The 19577-nt window shown below is 41.3% G+C and overlaps 1 protein-coding gene across 1 annotated transcript; it reads left to right on the top strand.

Annotated features, from left to right (window-relative positions):
• Window positions 1-9018: 9018 nt before the first annotated feature.
• thbs1a (thrombospondin 1a) lies at window positions 9019-18020 on the top strand. The gene is made up of 22 exons (XM_076749283.1): window positions 9019-9170; window positions 9272-9355; window positions 9677-10236; window positions 10395-10473; window positions 10598-10687; window positions 10796-10905; window positions 11257-11382; window positions 11813-11909; window positions 12030-12203; window positions 12298-12474; window positions 12569-12742; window positions 12831-13111; window positions 13196-13414; window positions 13523-13630; window positions 14067-14226; window positions 14333-14451; window positions 14834-15068; window positions 15217-15444; window positions 15535-15806; window positions 15901-15998; window positions 16097-16236; window positions 16333-18020. The coding sequence occupies exons 2-22, from the start codon at window positions 9292-9294 to the stop codon at window positions 16338-16340; spliced, it is 3519 nt and encodes a 1172-aa protein (XP_076605398.1). The 5' UTR covers window positions 9019-9170; window positions 9272-9291; the 3' UTR covers window positions 16341-18020.
• The last annotated feature ends 1557 nt before the right edge of the window (window positions 18021-19577 follow it).

The following is a 19577-nucleotide window of genomic DNA, read 5'->3' as shown; positions in this document are numbered from 1 at the left end:
TAATGTCTTTGATACTTTTCCTGTGAGACTTGGCAGACATCTTGCCACTGACTGGAAGAAGCAGCAGAAGCGGCAATAAAAACGTCTTTATCAAGCGCAAAGAAGATAATAAAAGAATCTGCTGCCATTAATTAGCTCCTTCACTATGACCCTGACAGACTCTGTTGATTAGTTTCCAGGAGAAGAGCAGTGGAATGGCTTTAGATGGCACACTCCCCAGAACACGGTGGACACTTACTCTGCACAGCCAACTGTTTTGAATCAGTGGGAAATACTGCATGGTACATTTACAGACCTTAAATGAGGCCAAAGAGGAAAAAACCTTGAAGTAAATGCCACACAATGGCAAGAGTGCATGTAATCAATCTTCACAGGCAAATGTCTGGACTGGGACTACATGTAAATAAACAAAGATAGTTTGTATCATGTCTGTATATGATGGTTAAAAAAAAAACAAACAAAAACTGCACTCAATTCCTCATATTTTCATAATGTTTTAAAGTTGCAGATATCTCTAATCAGGCCGAGCAGTGGGAGGCAAACTTGCTCATGTGCTGTCTGAGCTGGGAATTCCAGGACTACTCATGCAGAAGTGTATAACCTATAGCTTAAGGCAGACCTGTGCAATAAAGCTACTGCAAAACATTAAAACCCCACCTGGTTCTACTCAGCAAAAACATCTGAAAGAATGTAAGGAATTCCAAAGATAGGGCAGCTTTTGCCTGATTTTGCATCATAAAAAAGATTTAATCAGTTGGTTGTATACATAAACAGTGTTTATCTGCAGTGAGACTCATGCAGAGCACCCCAGAAAGTGGCAGGCATGAGTTTGATTTATGTAGGTCAAAATTGAAAATGTATACTTTTGAGCCATACTGTAAAGCTACCTTCTTTTCTGTTATTGCAAAAGTAGGTCAGTCACGTGCCAGGGATCATTAAAGGAACATGAATGACACGTTTACCTCTAAAGTACCCCAGTACACTGAGGGGCCAAGAAGATTCATGTCCCAAACCTGCTTCTCCCCACTGATCTTCTCACCAAAATAACAAAGAATGTTCTCAAGTTGATTTTCACTCCCTGTCATCTCCAAGTCCAAAAGAGTAAGTCCAAACACCTGGGATGAAAAGTGCCACTAGTGCCCAGGCGTATAAAGACATGTACAGCCACCATAAAGCTGTATATTTCCTTCCTATAAAAGAAACTTCAGTGCCAAAACAGAGATACATTAAACTCCTCAATCCTCTGTTCTTTTTATTTGCTTTAAAGCTGCACAAATGCATATTTTTGTATTAGCAACGAAAAAATAAATATCACCTGATTGCAGTTCCACCAAGAGCACATTTAGCACATTTCAGCCCACTGTTTGAGTTTTATGGCTGGCTGCTTTACTGGTTTGATACATTCTCACCACTTTCAACACCATTTCCAGCCCTAAAACCCACTGTAAGTATATAAAGACAGACATTTTTTCTCTGGAGTCGGTGGAGACCAACTTGCATGTTGTACTTGCTAAATTATGCTACTGCTAATGTTGCTCTGTGTCTGCTGTCTAAATAGGCAACAGTTTGCTAACACATTAGCCATATATTGACCTTCCTCTGTTTAAAGCTTGAATATTAGCTGTCTGATTAGTGTTGTCTAAACAGCAGACTGACAAAGTTAGCAATTAGCTTGGTAAGAAACTAGAACATATAGCAGCTACAAAGATATACATAGAGAGATATTTATCTCCCAAGTTAGTGGAGACCAAAACAGAGTTAAAAGGAGAGTGAACATAGGACTTACATATGCCAGAAACAGGACTCCAAAATGGTGGATAATGTTACTTCATGTCTACTGAATGTGTAAATAGGCAACTGCCTGCTAGCTATCAGCGGTTTGCTAACAAGGTGATGATTTGCAAATGTTACAGCTTGTTGCACAGCCCCCTAATTTGCCCAAATAGGTCACTTGTTGCAAATTTGGGTCAATTTAATTGTTGAAAACAAATTTTATTTTAGCTTCTATTATATTATTGTATATCATATAATCATTATATTATTATCATTATAATTATTCCAACTCTATATTCAAGCTGTCATGTTTACAATGAGTGAAATATTCCAACCCTAGATTTTCTATGGCTGCAATGAAAGTATCCAAATGTTGACCTTTTAAATACTTTATTATACACTGTTACCTTATATTCTAGTATATTTTGTATTTTTGTAGTCTTTGGGATCACTGCTCCACTAGAATTTAAAATAAAGGGGCTGGGGTTGGATCAAAGTTTGTCTGCACTGTATGACTTTTTTTTTTTTGTTCATATTAGCAATAGGTTAAGGATCACTCAGTTTAGTTTGTGTTAGCTCAGTGCTCCTGTAAAGAGCCAAACAAAAAGCACTGGAGGTGTTTAAAGCTGCTGTAGCAGCACTAAGCAGTATGGGTCCCTGTGGGCTCATATCTAACTCCATTAAGTTATTCTGACAGAATTAGACCATGTACATCATCACAGGCGTGTGATGTCATGGGAAAGATGCAAAGTGGCATACTGTACTGACTGAGTGCTGTGTTTTAAATGACGTGGGGAAGTTTGTCCTTACCTGGCTGCCATCACTGAAGGTTGTTTCACTGTGGGTTTAATATCCTTCAGGGTCGACATGGCAAGACCATACTTCCTAAAATCGGTGTGGAATTTTTATAAAAGGCCAAGAAAAGCAGGGTCGAATACTGAACTGTAAGTGTGCGTGTGGGAGGATGAAATAGTGCCATTAACTTTTAGTTGGTTCTGTACAGCCCAATGTAAAGCTATTATTTCCTACAGCGGAATTGTGGGAGAGACGGGCTCCAATGGTGCTCTGTTAGAAGGGTTTGCCTGGAATCTCCTCTCATTACCATCCCCACAGTGGCAACAAACACATTTCCATGTAGTCGTATGAGTGTTGAAATGACAGTATAAGTCCATATGAATTGAAGTGGCCCTTGCAAAAGAAAAACAAAAATGCAAGACACCATAACGTTCAGCAAAAGCTTTTGCAAGAGAACCGGATGTCCTCCAAAGAGTTGATGATTCCAGCTGAAAGAATCTCAGCAGCCAAACTGCACATACTGTACTGAGCTCCAGAAAGTAACGTGATGATTTACAACTGAATACTTCCAGTTTTGCATCAGAATATTTAACGTTTCACAGTAAATTAAATGTTACATCACCAGCTGCCCATGACTGATTGTTCATGTTTCTCCCTGATGAAAAAAGACATTTTTCAGAGATGAAACCCTATTTTATGTGCTTTAAGGGATAGCTCAACATTTTGGCAAAAACACTTATTCGTGTTCTTGCTGGGAATTAGATCAGAAGATTTATATGACTTCCATGTTTGCACATTACATATGAATCTACAGCCAGGAGACCGTTAGCTTAGGATAGCATATGGACTGGAGTCAAACAAAGAGTTAGCCTCTAAAAGGACAGTTACAGCAATATTTATTAATGTGCTGCCCATGTTAAATAAATCAACAAACAACAATAAAACAGACAATATTTAGTGTGTTTGTGAGCAAATGTAAATGTACAAGTACAGGCAGATTTGTTTTGGACACACTAGCTTGTTCCTCCTGTTTTTAGAGAAACGGCTATAATAAACCGACACTAGGGCAGATAAAGTTAACAATTAGCAAGTGAAATTCGGTAACTAGTTAGCTAGTCTAATTTAGCAATTAATTAGAGAATATAGTGGAACACTTTTCCACTTCTCGGGAGTTGGTAGAGACCAAAACAGAGCTTGAAGGACAGTACATGGTGCACTTGCTAAATGATGCTACTGCTAATGTTGCTCTGGCTCTGCTAGATTTGTAAATAGGGAATGGCTTGATGTCGCATTAGCCATAACAACTTTATAGGGTGATAATCATCATTTGTTCTGACTAAGTCTTCTGGAATAGGGTGTGACAACACAGCTGCTGCAAGTTTTCACTCTTTCTGTCATTCCCCTATTTTTTTAAAGCTCTAATATTAGCTGTCTGACTTCGTGTTGCCTTAGGATGGACCTTGAAAATTAAGTCAGAAGAGTACTCGTCGAACCTTTTAGATACACTTTCCAAAAAGTCATTATCCACTTGTGTGGTCATCAGAAAGCCCAGTGTGACAAGCCTCACACAAACAAAACACTCTCTTGTGCCTCTTTCAAAAGACCTTTAACATTCCTGCGAACAGTTTTCTTCTTCGAGTCGAGTGGCGTGTGGTCTCTCAGCTCGTTAGTCAAAGGTGTGCGCTTAGTCGGAGAAAAGTCACAGAAAAGCAGTACGCATTTACCGCCATCACTCACCGAACCTAAAGTCCTCTGTGCTTGTACAACTGGCATGCGAGAAGCACCACGGATGACTTGGTGTCAGTCTGTAAACAGTAAGAAAACACAAGCTTTCAGAGTGTCCGTCCAACATAATCAGACTCTGACATCACTTGCCGGAATCAAGCGGACTCACTGTAACCAATTAATCATTTTCTTCCATGCATACATGCAAGGAAGAGATCGCTAATTTTGCAGTGGCAGGGTTTGGCAAAACAGATTGCTTGAAACTGAAATCCAGGTAATTTTTTTGCATAAGCAGCTAAACCAAAAACAGCATAAAACACTAAAAAGAAGTTTGCATGCAGAATATTTTTAGAGATTGTATTTTACCACAGACGGAGCAGGTCCTTATAATGCTGTTTCACAGAACATCATTTTCACCAAGCTATGCCAGCCCCAAAGCCACCGGTAATATCCATATTTCCCTCTTTTATCCCTCCGAGGCCAAACATGGATTATGATCAATGATTTACGGCGGCCAAAGGGTCCAAGTCATTTTAGTGTCTGGCATGTGCCGAAGACAAAACAGCTGAAAGAATAAAAAAAAAATTTGTCTAGTTCTGGCAACACACCACCTTCAGTTCCTTTCATAAATGATATCTTTTGATTCCCATATTTCCTTGGAAGAACATTCAGCCACTCTACATAAGGTGCTTAGTTACTGTCACTTAAATATGTTGTACACAGACTTCAATAGAAATCTGACCATACAGGATTTAAGGATTTTGTGTAAATCAATACTTGTTCCCAAAAATAAAAGATGACCAGTGACCAACAATGGCCTTTCTGGTGACCACGCTCTCTGATAGTTTATCAGTGACTCATGTTGTTCTGTGTGTAGCCCTATAGGCCTCTTACTCACTCTTTCCATTTTCATTCTCAAGCTGTTGTAATTTTTTTTCCCCCCCTAAAACATGACTTACACTCCCCCTGGGCATGTTTTGTGACAGATAAACTGAAGAATGATGCTTTCAAGCAAGGCCCACTTGCCAAATAAAAGTTGTTAATACATGCTAGTCTGTCATACACACCTTTCTTTGGAAAAAAAAAACATTTATCTGCTGTTAAAAGCTACAGCTGCAGGGGACAATGGAACCTCTCCAGGTTGAAGGTGGCACAGACTTGAAATGCTTGATGACTTAGTCATTGCAAATGATGGTAAATTTCAGGAGAAGGTCTTAACCTGTCTGTTCTATAACACCGTTTTGCTGCGTCATATGTTACCTAATATTTAATCCTAATAAACTCCCATCTCTCAGATGTTACTCCAGTTCAGTGTGCTGTTTCCATGTTGTCATAAACACAAAACTGATGCAGCCTTAAAGATGGAAAAAACCTACACTGGCTTGATTTGCTCGAGGAGAATAATTTTTTTTCAAGAGACACAAAACAGCACAGATTTACACACAATCCCGAGTATAGTCTCTTTTCCTATTATTTCAGTGTAACAACTTGTTAAAATGGGATTTGCACTTGTCACTAAGATAATGCACATCACAGCTGTACTATGCTCAATAATTATATAAAAAAGCTACAATCCTTACCACTAACAGTGATGAAGCTTAGTTTTTATTTCATTCCTTAAGTGCTTAATTGCTCAATCACTGTGTGTCCTCCGTCTGACACACAGACACGCACACACACACACACACACACACACACACACACACAAAGGTGGCATTAATGCTGATAACCTCACCAGAAGGCCTGTGACCTTTACACAAACCTCTTCTTATAGTAATAACCATGTTTTGGTGGATACCTTACTAATAACTTTTTCTCTCATATAGCTGGTCCCAACAGCTGAAGCCTGAGGCAAAGCAAAGTAGCAATTTTAAATACAATGCATTAATACCATTCAACGTCATCTGATCTTTTCACCCGCCTGCTCAGATGCACGCCATTAGTCATCACTTTGACTGTCTGTGTTGCCATAGAGTTCCTTTCCCTTCCTTCACTGATATTCTGACTACCTGCGTCATTCCTTTGGATTTATTTGACAGTTTTAACTGTATACATGTTGCCAGGTTTAAGCCTCCTTTCATTATCTCAGTCCACATTATAGACACAGTCTATCGTATAAAGACTTGTTGCTTGGAGGAATAGTTTGACATGTTGGGGAATACACTGATTTGCTTTCTTGTTGTGAGTTAGATGAGAAAATTGACACCCCTTTTATATCTGTACAGAAAATAAAAAGTTAACACTAGCAACCAGTTAGCTTAGTACAAAGACTAGAATCAGAGAAAAACAATAAATACACGCATTATTTAGCTTTACAGGTACTTTGCGCTAAGCTAAGCTAACCGCTTATATTACAAATCATTCTATCAATGTTTAAATATTCTGGAGCATGGCTTATCCAGTAAGGAGCAAAAACAGACTACACTATATGAAGTAATTGTTTTCTGTTAGTATCAGGTGTTTTATCCAGAGCTCACGCAGAAAACAAGAGAAATTCTGCAATTTAACACAAATGAACTCTCCCACCCACTGACGAGTGAACATAAGCTCCCCCAGTTGGAAATACTCACTAATACACTCAGTGTAAACAGTTACTGTCTATCTATCTATGAGCTGCCTCTGCTCCTCTGTAGTTTTGGCACACTTCATCCGAGTTGGGCAAGTCTCTTCACCTCCAACACCGCCTCGTCAGTTACACCTCCAACGCTGTGCAGTACAGTTACGCCCCCAAGGATGTCCAGTAACACCTGCCTATGATATCTCCAAAAATCTTTCCCAAGAAGCCAGACTCTTATCTCACCTTCATCCCATGTCACAACCTTGAAGCCTTTTCCATTTGAACCACAGTTTAACCAATGAAGCACCATCACTGCCTTGTCACTTCCTGAAGGTGTATGTTTCACCAAGGTGAATACTATTGTAAATCCTATACGTCACAAATCTCTTACAAAATCACAGGTCCTGTTGTATGTCCTCACTGTATGAAGAACAGGTATCCAGATGTTGTGTGTCATCTCAATCAGAGGTTCATATATCTGAAGTATTTTTAGACAGTCCCTCTGGTTTATTGTGTAAGTCATCACAGCATGTAGGCGTCTCTGTGCATCCTGGTTTTTCCAGAAGTCTTTCATCTCTGTCACACGCGCCCACGGTTTCCTCAGTTTTCTCTGTATCCACAAATCTGCGTAAAAAAAGCCAAACTTCTTTGGTCAGAGATTGAAGCAAAACAAATCTGTCACGAGGCCTCCATGTTTAGCTGGTGGTGGTCAGGAAAAGAAGAGAGAGAGAGGAAGAGGTCATAGGTTAAATGCTTGGCCATAAACTTTAGCATTTTCAGTGTGGCGATGTTATGATTTGGAATCTGTGCACTTCATAATTTCAAAATGCTATTAAATACACTGTTAGTGGTCAAATGGTACTGACAGTGGTGGAAAATAACTAGATTTACTCAAGGTATTCAATAAAAAAGATGCAAAAAACGAATACAAATGTTTGTAACAGAACTTTTTTTACCCCCCTTCTTAACCCCATTGATCATTCCACAATCCCTCAGACTTATCCTTAGCTTTATATTAAGTAGTTAAAATTTTACTGGAAATACCTCTGTAGTTTTACCTAAATGGGATTGCAAATGAAGAATTTTTAGTTTTAATTTAGTATACTGCTTCTTTAACTGAAGTAAGGTATCTGAGTATTTTTTCCTATGTGGGGCCAAATCTGTCTAATAATGAAATGAATAATGAACCCATCACACACACCATTTAAACAAAAGCAAATCATTTTTAGAGGCCCCTGGTTCATCTATCATCTTTGACTCTTCCTGATCTAACGTTAACATATATAGTTTTAATGGAAATGATATGATATGCAATATACAATTAAGTAATTCCTTTTGTCCACAATAGTTTCATTCTTAGTTTCAAACAAACATTTCTTTGCCATTATTTGGATTCACACAAGCTTACTACCTTTAGTATTCTATTACTTATAATACTGACATCACAAATGTATTATACATATTTACTACTTTTACTTAAAAAATACTGTTCAGGCTTAAAAACATACTACTTTTTAAATATTTTAAGAAACCTAGAGACAATCGCACATCTCCCCTCTCACTCTCTCCCAGGCCGCTTCACGCTTCCATTCATTACTCAATGAGTCCCCTGGCGGCCAGACTAGGAACAGCAAAACGAGACACACCATAAACCAGTGAGTCGGCTGCTGTCTGTCACAAATATGAACTGAAAGGAATACATGAGTGTAGCTTATGGGATATTACTTAATATTTTATACGACTTTTATACCTACTCATCACTGGTTTTGTATTACTAGTCTACTTCATTGGTCAGCTTATTTTGGATCTCGTTTATCATAAATCTGTATATCTTTAGAAAATGACGGTTTCATAAAATCAAGACCCTTAGACGAATAATTAAACTTTTTTTTTTTTTTTTCTGACCGGAAACGACCAAGTCTTGGCTCGGGTGCGTGTATGAAATATTTGTCCGGTGATGGAAATTCAGCTCAGGAATGCATTTTTCCCCCTGTGTGTGTGCGTCGCGGATATTGCTCTGACTGGCTGTGAGGTAAGACAACAAGTCCGTCCCTCTCTCGTGCAGCCACCCCATTGGTCCAGACGGCACCTCAGGAATGTCCTTAAACTGTTTAAATAGCACTTGTATCGGTAGGATAAGACAGTAGAATAAGTCCAAGCACCGGAATAAATCCCGGACAGAAGCTCATAGAGACTTTGCAGATATCTACTCAAAACTATCGAGCATCTAAAGGAAGAGCAACGGGATAAAAAATCGGAGAAAGCAAGGACTTTTGTCTTCTTTTTAAATCTATTTTCAGACGGACTTTTCATTTTAAAGGTTTGTAGACTGTTCTTATTATTTACCATCATTTATTAAGGACATAATGCAGCCTGGATGTGTCCCTTAATGGCTTTTTTTGTCATTCTTGGTTGAAATAGGGATCACTTGAGACTTCAACATGATGCTGTGTGGCATCTTTTTGCTGCTGATGCTTTGGAGTTGTGAAGGTGCAAGATTGGCAGGTAAGAACGGAAATATGTGTTAATAGTCTTTGAAAAAGTTGTGAAAGCTTTAGAAACTGATCCATATTTGAAACAATAATTCATGTAGTGCTAGACTTTAACTGTAAATGTGGCCTTCAAGTTATAATGTGCTCATTTAACTGTCATTATTCAGTGAAAACAGTTATATTCTTGGAATATGTTCCTGCTACAGGCTATTTTTATAGTCTTCGTGAATATATTATAGTTCATTACTTTTGGGGTTTCTTTGTTTTTATGCATTTTCATGCACACTGTCATTATGAGAGAAAAAAACAATGCTCTTCTTTTCTCTGACCACAGAGAGTCGGGATGATAACAGTGTGTATGACTTATTTGACCTTGCACGGGTAAACAAAAGAAACAACGGAGTGAGTCTGGTCAAAGGTGCAGATCCCTACAGCCCAGCATACAAGGTCCTGAATGCAGACCTGATCCCCCCAGTCCCCGACAGCTCCCTCAGGGACCTCCTCGACTCCATCCAGGCTGAGAGGGGCTTCCTCCTTCTGGTCAATCTGAAGCAGTTCAAGAAAACCAGGGGCAGCATTTTGACCATTGAGAAGAATGACGGATCTGGACCCATTTTTGAGATCATTTCCAACGGGAAGGCAAACACTCTGGATGTGGTCTTCTCCACCATGAACCAGCAGCAGGTTGTGTCCATCGAGGATGCAGATTTGGCCACTGGACACTGGAAGAACATCACACTGTTCATTCAGGATGACAGAGTGCAGCTTTTTGTCGGCTGTGAGGAGATCAATGTGTCTGAGATGGATTTGCCCATCCAGAAAGTGCTGTACCAGGAGGTGGCTGACATAGCCAGGCTCAGGATTGGAAAGGGTGCTGTGAGAGACAGATTTATGGTAAGCTGTATAGTATTTTAGCTCAGATGGATGCCAATTACTGCCTTATGATGAAAAATATTACATAGCGCACACTATTTTAATAATAATGATTGATGTAAGAACATAAAGTTTCAATACATTTAAGTGTCTCTTAACTAGAATTTATTGTTTTTCAGGGAGTGCTTCAAAACGTGCGCTTTGTCTTTGGGACCACACTTGATGCCATACTGAGAAATAAAGGATGTCAGAGTGGAGGTAAGTCTGAAAAGTTATAAATTGGCCTGAACTGAGTGGATCTTGTGTTTAAAGGCACAAACTAACTACATTGTGTTCCAGTGAACAGAAATTCAATTGTCTTTTCTCCTCTCACCCCTTGCAGCTACCTTAACTGATGTCATGACCCTGGACAACCCAGTCAATGGCTCCAGTCCTGCCATTAGGACTGATTACACCGGCCACAAAGCCAAAGGTGAGACCTCTCCCCCCCAAAGTCACAAGTGTGTGTCTTTGTTACACTGACCAGTTGTAAACTTTGAGAAGTGAACTAATTTATTGGACTCTTCTCTCCTATGTTCAGATCTGCAGTCTGTCTGTGGCTTCTCTTGTGAGGAGATCGCCAGCATGTTTAAGGAGCTCAAGGGACTCGGTGTGGTTGTTAAACAGCTGTCAAATGAGCTCCGCAAAGTGGTAAGCTCCAAAGGCCATCAGGGTCTGCTCTTTGTCATCATTCACTCCCTCTTTTCCTCTCCTCTCCATCTTTCCGTCTGCTTCCAGTTAATGCATTCCCAGTGCGTAGCCACTTGTCGCTGTAATGGCAGTCCCTGGCCAAGTTCTTAATGAGACCCATGTGAATACACAAATATGTTTGGCTGTCTGTTGCATTTGCACTGCTTCGCTAGACTCAAGCAATGTCTTAATCACGGTGTCGGTCAGTGATTCATTTGTATTGGAACTTTGGCAAAGTGAAAGTTTTCCATCCTCCATCCTGAGCAACCCCTTTCTCTCTCTCACTCTCTCTCTCTCTTTCTTTTCCCCCAGTCTGAGGACAGCACTCTGCTGAAAAATCAAATGAACATCCACTCTGGAATTTGCATCCACAATGGCATTGTGTACAAAGACAAAGATGAATGGACCGTAGATGGCTGCACTGAGTGCACCTGCCAGGTAAGTGTCATCACACCTACTGGAATGCAACCATTAAGCAATGGAATCAGCTGAGGACAGACGTTGCTGTGTTTCCTGTATTCCTGCTGTAATGAAGCGATAATAGTGTTTATGTTAGTGCCTCCCTTCACAATCACAGCACTTCTGTCTGAAAGCCATCAACACTTCCTCTCAACTATCAACAAAGCAGCATGGGGCCTTTTCCCCCTGGAGCAACATCTAGTGAAGGTTGCTCATGTGTTCTGTAGGCATTAGTGGGAGAGTGTTACTGAGGATTATGTCGTCTATCAACACAGCAGGAGTGTCATGTCCCTGATAAAGATCACTCCATTGTGAAATATAGCAATTAGGCTTGGAACAGTACCAGTAGGCAGTCAACCAGTCAGCTCACTCATTATTCTTGTACTAATTCGGCTGTTTCTCTATCCAGAACTCTGCTACTGTGTGTCGCAAAATCTCCTGCCCTCTGATCCCATGTGCTAATGCCACCGTGCCCGACGGAGAGTGCTGCCCTCGCTGTGGAACACGTAAGCTTCTTTTTCAATCTGCTCCACCTTTTGTAACTGTCACCTGATTTTTTTCTTTCTTTCTTAGTATCTTTCCCCCCAAGGTAATGGTCCCCATACTTTATGTCTGTCCCCCTACAGTGAGCGACTATGTAGAAGATGGCTGGTCTCCCTGGTCTGAATGGACACATTGTTCGGTCACTTGTGGTCGAGGCATCCAGCAGCGTGGACGTTCCTGTGACCGCATCAACAGCAACTGTGAGGGCACCTCTGTCCAGACCCGTGACTGCTACCCCCAGGAATGCGACAAACGCTGTAAGTCACTCAGCATTCTTAACGCAGCCATTGTGATAATAAATATTGTCAGTTTGAGAGCATGATTAATTAAATATGTATGTGTTGCTCACAGTCAAACAGGATGGTGGTTGGAGCCACTGGTCTCCCTGGTCTTCATGCTCTGTGACCTGTGGTGAGGGGGTGATCACCCGCATACGCCTCTGCAACTCACCCACACCCCAGATGGGTGGCATGGACTGCCAGGGAGAAGGACGTCAAACCGAAATCTGCCAAAAGTCACCTTGTCCTAGTGAGTTGAATTTCAGCAGCAAAGTATATGCAGTGTGTTGGAGTGTATGGATTCAGGGGAGCATGCTGAATGTTGTTTTTATGATATTCTTTAGTCAATGGAGGTTGGGGACCTTGGTCACCATGGGACACCTGCACAGTAACCTGTGGTGGAGGATTCCAGAGCCGCAAACGTCTCTGCTCTGATCCTGTCCCCAAATATGGAGGAATGGATTGTGTTGGTGATGGTACCATGTCTCAAGAGTGCAACAAACAGGACTGCCCTATTGGTAAGCATTTAAGATTGAACAAATATTAAAGAAACAAATCATTTCTCACAATAGATTACCCTTATAAAGAACCAATTCTTTTTTGCAGATGGTTGTCTCTCCAGTCCGTGCTTTCCTGGCACAAAGTGCACCAGCTTCCCTGATGGCTCCTTCAGGTGTGGCAAGTGTCCACTTGGGTACACTGGGAACGGCATCACCTGCAAAGACATTGATGAGTGTAAAGTGGTCCCTGATGCCTGCCATACACATAATGGAGTCCATCGCTGTGAGAACACTGAACCCGGTTACAACTGTTTGCCCTGCCCTCCACGTTTCTCTGGTCCTCAACCCTTTGGAAGAGGAGTGGAACAGGCAACTGCTAAAAAACAGGTTTGAGTTATTACTTGCTCACTATGTTTGTGGCTAGTAGGCTAGCTCCTTGCATTTTCTTTAATTCTCTGTAATTTTTTTTAGGTTTGCAAACCCCGTAACCCTTGCCAGGATGGTAGCCACGACTGCCATAAAAATGCAAACTGCATATACTTGGGCGTCTTCTCCGAGTCCATGTTCCGCTGTGAGTGCAAGCCAGGATATGCTGGAAATGGCCGTATTTGCGGAGAGGACAGTGATCTGGACGGATGGCCCAACAGTGACCTGCTGTGTGTGGAGAATGCCACCTATCACTGCAAAAAGGTAGCCAGACCCCACATGAACAGAACAGAAAAAGGCCATTCTTCTTACCCATCTGGACTCTATTATTGTGATGATTGTCTCCTTAACCACTCCTTTGTTCCTTTATAGGATAACTGCCCCAACCTTCCCAACTCTGGCCAGGAAGATCACGACAAAGATGGTCTGGGTGATGAATGTGACCATGATGATGACAATGATGGGATCCCCGATGATAGGGTGAGTCATCACAGCAGCTTATTTTAGCCCCAAACTGTGCTTTCCTCAGAGACCAGACACAGCAATCAGCAGTAGCCCTCCTTCCTTTGGGCAATAGGAATGTAAAGTCTCTGTGTTTGTGTGCTTTCACCAGTGAGTTAAAGTGGAAAGCAAGTAGCATAGGAATAGTGTAATATATTTTCAGTATGAAGCCAGAATTGAGGGTGAGGTGGCTTGTTGCCCATAATTCTTAGTGTGGATTTGGAAAGTTGGGCAAGAAAAATGCTGTGGTAAAAATTACCAACTCGCTTCGCAGTGGAATATCACATTCCAGCAAAAGTGAGAGAAAAATGAAGCATTGAAAAGCAGAGTTCTGTTCCTATAAATATAGTTTCTTTGACAAATGACCCATTTTAGAAATGCAACTGAGCTTCTGATATTTCTCCATAAATTTTAGGACAACTGTCCCAGAGTGTACAACCCAGCCCAGTATGATGCAGACAGAGATGATGTTGGCGACAGCTGTGACAACTGTGTGTTTGAGGCTAACACTGACCAAACGGACACTGACAACAATGGGGAGGGTGATGCCTGTGCTGTTGACATCGATGGCGATGGTAAGTGATTCCTCCAAATTCCATCTGAGTTATCTTTGGTGCCTTTGATTGGCCTTAGCATTTGTGCAGTCATGAAGGCTAAGATAAGTCTGTTTTGACTCAATAGGTGTTCTAAATGAGAACGACAATTGCCCATATGTTTACAACGTGGACCAGAGAGATACTGACAGGGATGGAGTGGGAGACCATTGTGACAATTGCCCTCTGGAGCACAACCCTGATCAGGTAACATCAGATCTTTCAATTACAAGCCATCCTGGTAACACAGCTTGATCTGTAATGTAACTATGTAGAATTTTCCACAAATTGCACCTGCTTTAATGAAAGAGAGGAATGTGACAGGTTTGAGAAATCACCCCCCCTTTGGAACAAATATGAATGGGTAATTTTGCTGAAGCACAAGGACACTGAATACTTGTCCGAGGGGACATTGCCTGCATGCCTGAAAACAAGGGGCTACATTTAATTCACATCCTGAGTAGCACCTCTCATATTGAGGCTGGTGAAAAACAGTGAAGGGAGTTATTTGAAGTGAGGACAAGAGTCTTATAGTGTGAGAGTAGGTCTTTGGGAAATCTCATCATAAAGGAATTCTGTTCTCCTACAGATTGACTCTGACTCAGATCGCATAGGAGATAAGTGCGACAACAACCAGGACATTGATGAGGACGGTCACCAGAACAACTTGGACAACTGCCCCTACATACCCAACGCCAACCAGGCAGACCACGACAAGGATGGCAAGGGTGACGCCTGCGACCATGATGACGACAATGACGGCATTCCTGATGACAAAGACAACTGCAGGCTGGCCTTTAACCCTGATCAGGTGGACTCTGATGGTGAGTTGACCTCTTAGCATTGTGTCATATGTGGTCTTCTGAAACACTGGTGCCTTTTACCAGACAGAGTCTTTCAGTTAATTGAAAATCCTTTTCTAGCTTTGTAGTTTCCAACTTTGTGATTTCTATTTCCATATTTTCCTCTCAGGGGATGGCCGTGGCGATGTGTGTAAAGATGATTTTGACCAAGACAATGTTCTGGACATCTATGATGTGTGCCCGGAGAACTTTGCCATCAGTGAAACAGACTTCCGTCGATTCCAAATGGTTCCTCTGGACCCCAAGGGCACCTCCCAGATTGACCCCAACTGGGTGGTCCGGCATCAGGGCAAGGAGTTGGTGCAGACTGTCAACTGTGATCCTGGCATTGCTGTTGGTACGTAATAAACAGAGAGACATCTCGCTGCAAGTACATGGACACAAAGTTGCAGCAAAAGGATTCTAACCGATCTTTTGTCTTTATCAGGTTATGATGAGTTCAGTGCAGTGGATTTCAGTGGAACGTTCTTCATCAACACGGACAGAGATGACGACTACGCTGGCTTTGTGTTTGGCTACCAGTCCAGCTCACGCTTCTACACAGTGATGTGGAAACAGATTACACAGACCTATTGGTCGCACACACCCACAAGAGCTCAAGGATACTCCGGCCTGTCAATCAAAGTGGTCAACTCTACCACCGGACCTGGTGAGCACCTGAGGAATGCCCTGTGGCACACCGGAGACACCCCAGGACAGGTGAGAGCAGCTTCATTAACTCAGGGCTTGAGACATAATTTAATACAATGTTTGACATTTTCCTCATTTAACCATTACAATTCATCCTTTTCAGGTGCGCACTCTGTGGCACGACCCCAAGAACATTGGCTGGAAGGATTTCACTGCCTACAGATGGCATCTGACCCACAGACCTAAGACTGGACTCATTAGGTGAGTTAAAAAGAAGCATGCCATGTCATTCAATTACATATCTCCATAAATTATATTAAAATGGCAATGAGCTCATGTGATTACATTTGCTTTTATAGAGTGGTCATGTATGAAGGCAAGAGAATCATGGCCGATTCTGGAAACATCTATGACAAGACGTACGCTGGTGGGCGACTAGGCTTGTACGTCTTCTCTCAGGAGATGGTTTACTTCTCAGACCTCAAATACGAATGCAGAGGTAAGCACATAAGTGATGGTTTGATATTTTGAAAAGCGTAGTTTCATCACCTTAGACTTTATTTATAACACGTTTTCTTCCTGTAATTCCTTTCAGATTCATAATTGGACAACGGAGCCTTCAAGACAGAATCGGTCTGCAGTACAAATATATGATACGAGACCTGGATCGATATCTCTTTAACTTTTTCATTTGAGAAATGCACATTGGAGGAATAACAAGCGAGTGAGCTAGTGTGAGGTAAACTGACCTCAGGACTTTAAGCCAAATGAAAGTTCAATGATGATTCTGCACCACTGCACCAAACTCAAATTATGAGCACAGCTCTGCTCAGAAGAAATTGGCCCTCTCACTTTGTTGCTCTGATCTGCATTGGGGGGGGGCACATTTTATTGCTTTGCACACCTGAACTGTTGTAGGTTGGTGGTATTCCTCTGTGGATGAGGGACCAAAGGGAAGAGTGTTCCATATTTTTATTATTATTTTAATTATTTTTTAGCATAATTTACATCTGCTGTGGACTCAAAGATCGTTGTGTCAGTATGAAGAAAGCAGTGGGAGAACGTACTTAGGCCGGGGTAAATATACCTCTTGAAGGAAATGTTGAGGGACCATGGACAGTATGGACTGAGTGTTACTATCAAAGAGAGTGAATGTTGTTTGTGTGTTTGTGCATGTGTGCCACCCAACAAGCATAGTTGTGAAGACAACCACGTCAATTTTTTATATTGATTTCTCACCCCACTTTCATGCAGATCCGTATATACGAGGTCTTGTATTTAGCCCAGGCTTAGAGCTGGCCCAAAACATTTGTCTTCTCAGGAAAGAGCACTAGAGGAAACAAGGAGTGCACAAAATTCAGGACAGCACAGGGCCCCAAAGCAAGCGCACTGAACACTGCTTTGGAACAGTAATTATTAGTAAATGTTACGCTAATATCTCTAATCTTTACTGACAGTGTCAAGGGACGTAAACAGCAAGGGCCAGTCTATTTCCTGTCACGAGTAAACCATTGTAGGTATAGCTGTTTGTATTCACTTATTCATCATAGAGGTTTTAGTTCTTGCTCATTTCTGCATCTTGCCATCTTAAAATGTTGTCAGCAACCTATATCAATTCACTCAAATCAATATCTGCTAATGGCAAGAAAAGACATTACATTTGACCAAAACAGTCAAAAGGTAGAAGATAGGCATCACTTATAGTATCTCTAAGTATTCTGCTTCTGCACAGTGTGCATGACTGGTGTGCCTGAGCTTGTGTGTACATTTCTGACAAGGGAAAATCAAAGGAAACCCTTTTTGTACAAATATTACCTCATTAATTCTTTTTGTATTGAGGCCAGCAATACACGAGAATCACTTGTCTTAGCAACAGAGTATAAATTGGTTGGCTTTTTTTTTTTTTTTTATTGCAAGACTTTACTATCATTTATATGCTGTATATAAGATATTTTTGTAGCGAAAGAAGCCCAAACAGGAACGTAAAGGATTAAAGAAATGTTGTCTTGACTATGTTGTGCTATATGTATTTCCTGTGCATTTTTGATAAATTATTATGTGTTTTATGTTGAGGTTATTTCATTGTGTAGATATATGCTATTTAAATAATTTATCTAGAAGCGTAGCCTCATATGGAAGCGTTTCTGTCTGTATAAACTTATTTGCACACTGACATGAGGATGTCTTTGATATTTTGGTTTTTGTATGTGTCTTTTTTAATTATTAGTGAAGCTTTTCTATAAACTTTGTACTATAGTTTTTACTCAAAGTGCTGTTTATACTCCTGGTATTTTGTAATGTCAAATGAACAATAAACATTAAGGAAAGAGTACTTGGTCAGTTGGTGTCTTTTTCAAGCAAACAGTTACCTAGACAGCTGAACAGCTCAAGACCTAAACTTCTTTCTCAATGACTTCTGACATCATATCTCCTTAAAACTGAGGTCTTCTTCCAAGAAAAGCAAAGGGAGTCGAGCCATGCTGTGTCAAGTGACTGGAATCCATTAGGTGAGTCTAGTGAAGCCTTGGAGAAAGGGAGTATCCTTTGGAGTCAACAGCAGGAAAACTCAACATGAAGTATAACCCATTTAAATAGCACATCCATACAGATCTGATTACACATTACACAGGCATCTTCTTACACCTTCTTCACGTGAGAGGCAGACTTAGTAAGGAATTTTGCACTGGACTAGAGAAGTGAACTGCAGTTATGGCTGCGGTCCACTCTCGCCAGTGAGAATGTGCATTGAAATGCCACAGTTTTCATAAAAATGTCTCAATAAAACGTGTCAAAGTAGATGAAGTATCCATACACTCGGTCTGGGTCTGACTGTTATGCAGTAATACCATGCACCAGTATATCATCAGCGAACAGTTCAGTCTGCTAATTGAGATCTTTCACAGGGCCACAAAGAGCTGTAATCTAAGGCACCAGTGAGGGTCATGCCAGAAAACCCAGACAGTCTCAGTGTGCCGCAGGTCTCTTTACATTAGAAGTGACCTCATTCCTACCATACTGAGCTCACTGTGTTTCCATTACCCCACATAAGCAGTATACTGAATCTTCCCCACTGAAAATATAGTATAAAATGGACAGAAATGCTCACATGGTACATATGTATCTGTGAAATCATTAGAAAAAAAGAACGAAAAGAAAAGAAAAGAAAAGAAAAAAGAACAGTCTAATCTGGTGTGGTCAGTCCCAGAAGTGTTTGCATGTGCTGAGGTGTCTGTTAAGATTCCCTGACAGATAGTGCTGCAGGTTTCACTAATAGCAGGGCTCTCGTTGGGGTTTGACCTTGGAGGCTCACCTGGCCGATGTGTTTTCAGACCAGAGGAATGTGAGATAATTCCTGCCGTTTAGACAGGGTCAGAGTGTGTGGCTGAGGTGAGGAGTGAGACAAACAGGCCCGTAGGTGTCCAGTGGCAGGAGAAAGGAAAAGGCAGGACCTCTGGGATGAGGTCAGCCAGGTGCAGACTAGCTAACTCACACTGTGCAAGCAGGAGCAAAGAGGAACCATGTCGGCAGCTTCACAACTGTCCCAAACAAACCAAAAAGCAGAATTCTCAAAGCTCTTGTCAGTTGAGTGCAATTTCTTTAAATGAAAATTAAGCTGGAAAGAGGTCACACGGGGTCCACTTTCAGAAGATCCAACTAATCTGAACCACTCCAAAGCAGATCACCTATAGAGGCAGGAATGACAGGAATGCTGGGAGCTGAAGTGGATCTGACCATCACCCCTGTGAAGCACACATCATCCCTCTGTCCTCATTAGCAGCCACACTGGATGCTTGGCCACACATTAATAACAGAGACAGACTATATTTCACAGGAGAGGGT

This window comes from Chaetodon auriga, chromosome 14 (assembly GCF_051107435.1).
Source record: "Chaetodon auriga isolate fChaAug3 chromosome 14, fChaAug3.hap1, whole genome shotgun sequence".
Taxonomy (NCBI): Eukaryota; Metazoa; Chordata; class Actinopteri; order Chaetodontiformes; family Chaetodontidae; genus Chaetodon; species Chaetodon auriga.
The sequence above is the reverse complement of the archived record's forward strand: the minus strand, read 5'-3'. Positions and strand labels throughout refer to the sequence as shown.

Coding starts and splice junctions, on each gene's coding strand:
- thbs1a (XM_076749283.1), top strand. CDS start 9,292: ATGATGCTGTGTGGCATCTTTTTGCTGCTGATGCTTTGGAGTTGTGAA. Junction 14,227..14,332: donor TGTTGACATCGATGGCGATG/GTAAGTGATTCC, acceptor TTGACTCAATAG/GTGTTCTAAATGAGAACGAC. Junction 15,445..15,534: donor TGATCCTGGCATTGCTGTTG/GTACGTAATAAA, acceptor TGTCTTTATCAG/GTTATGATGAGTTCAGTGCA.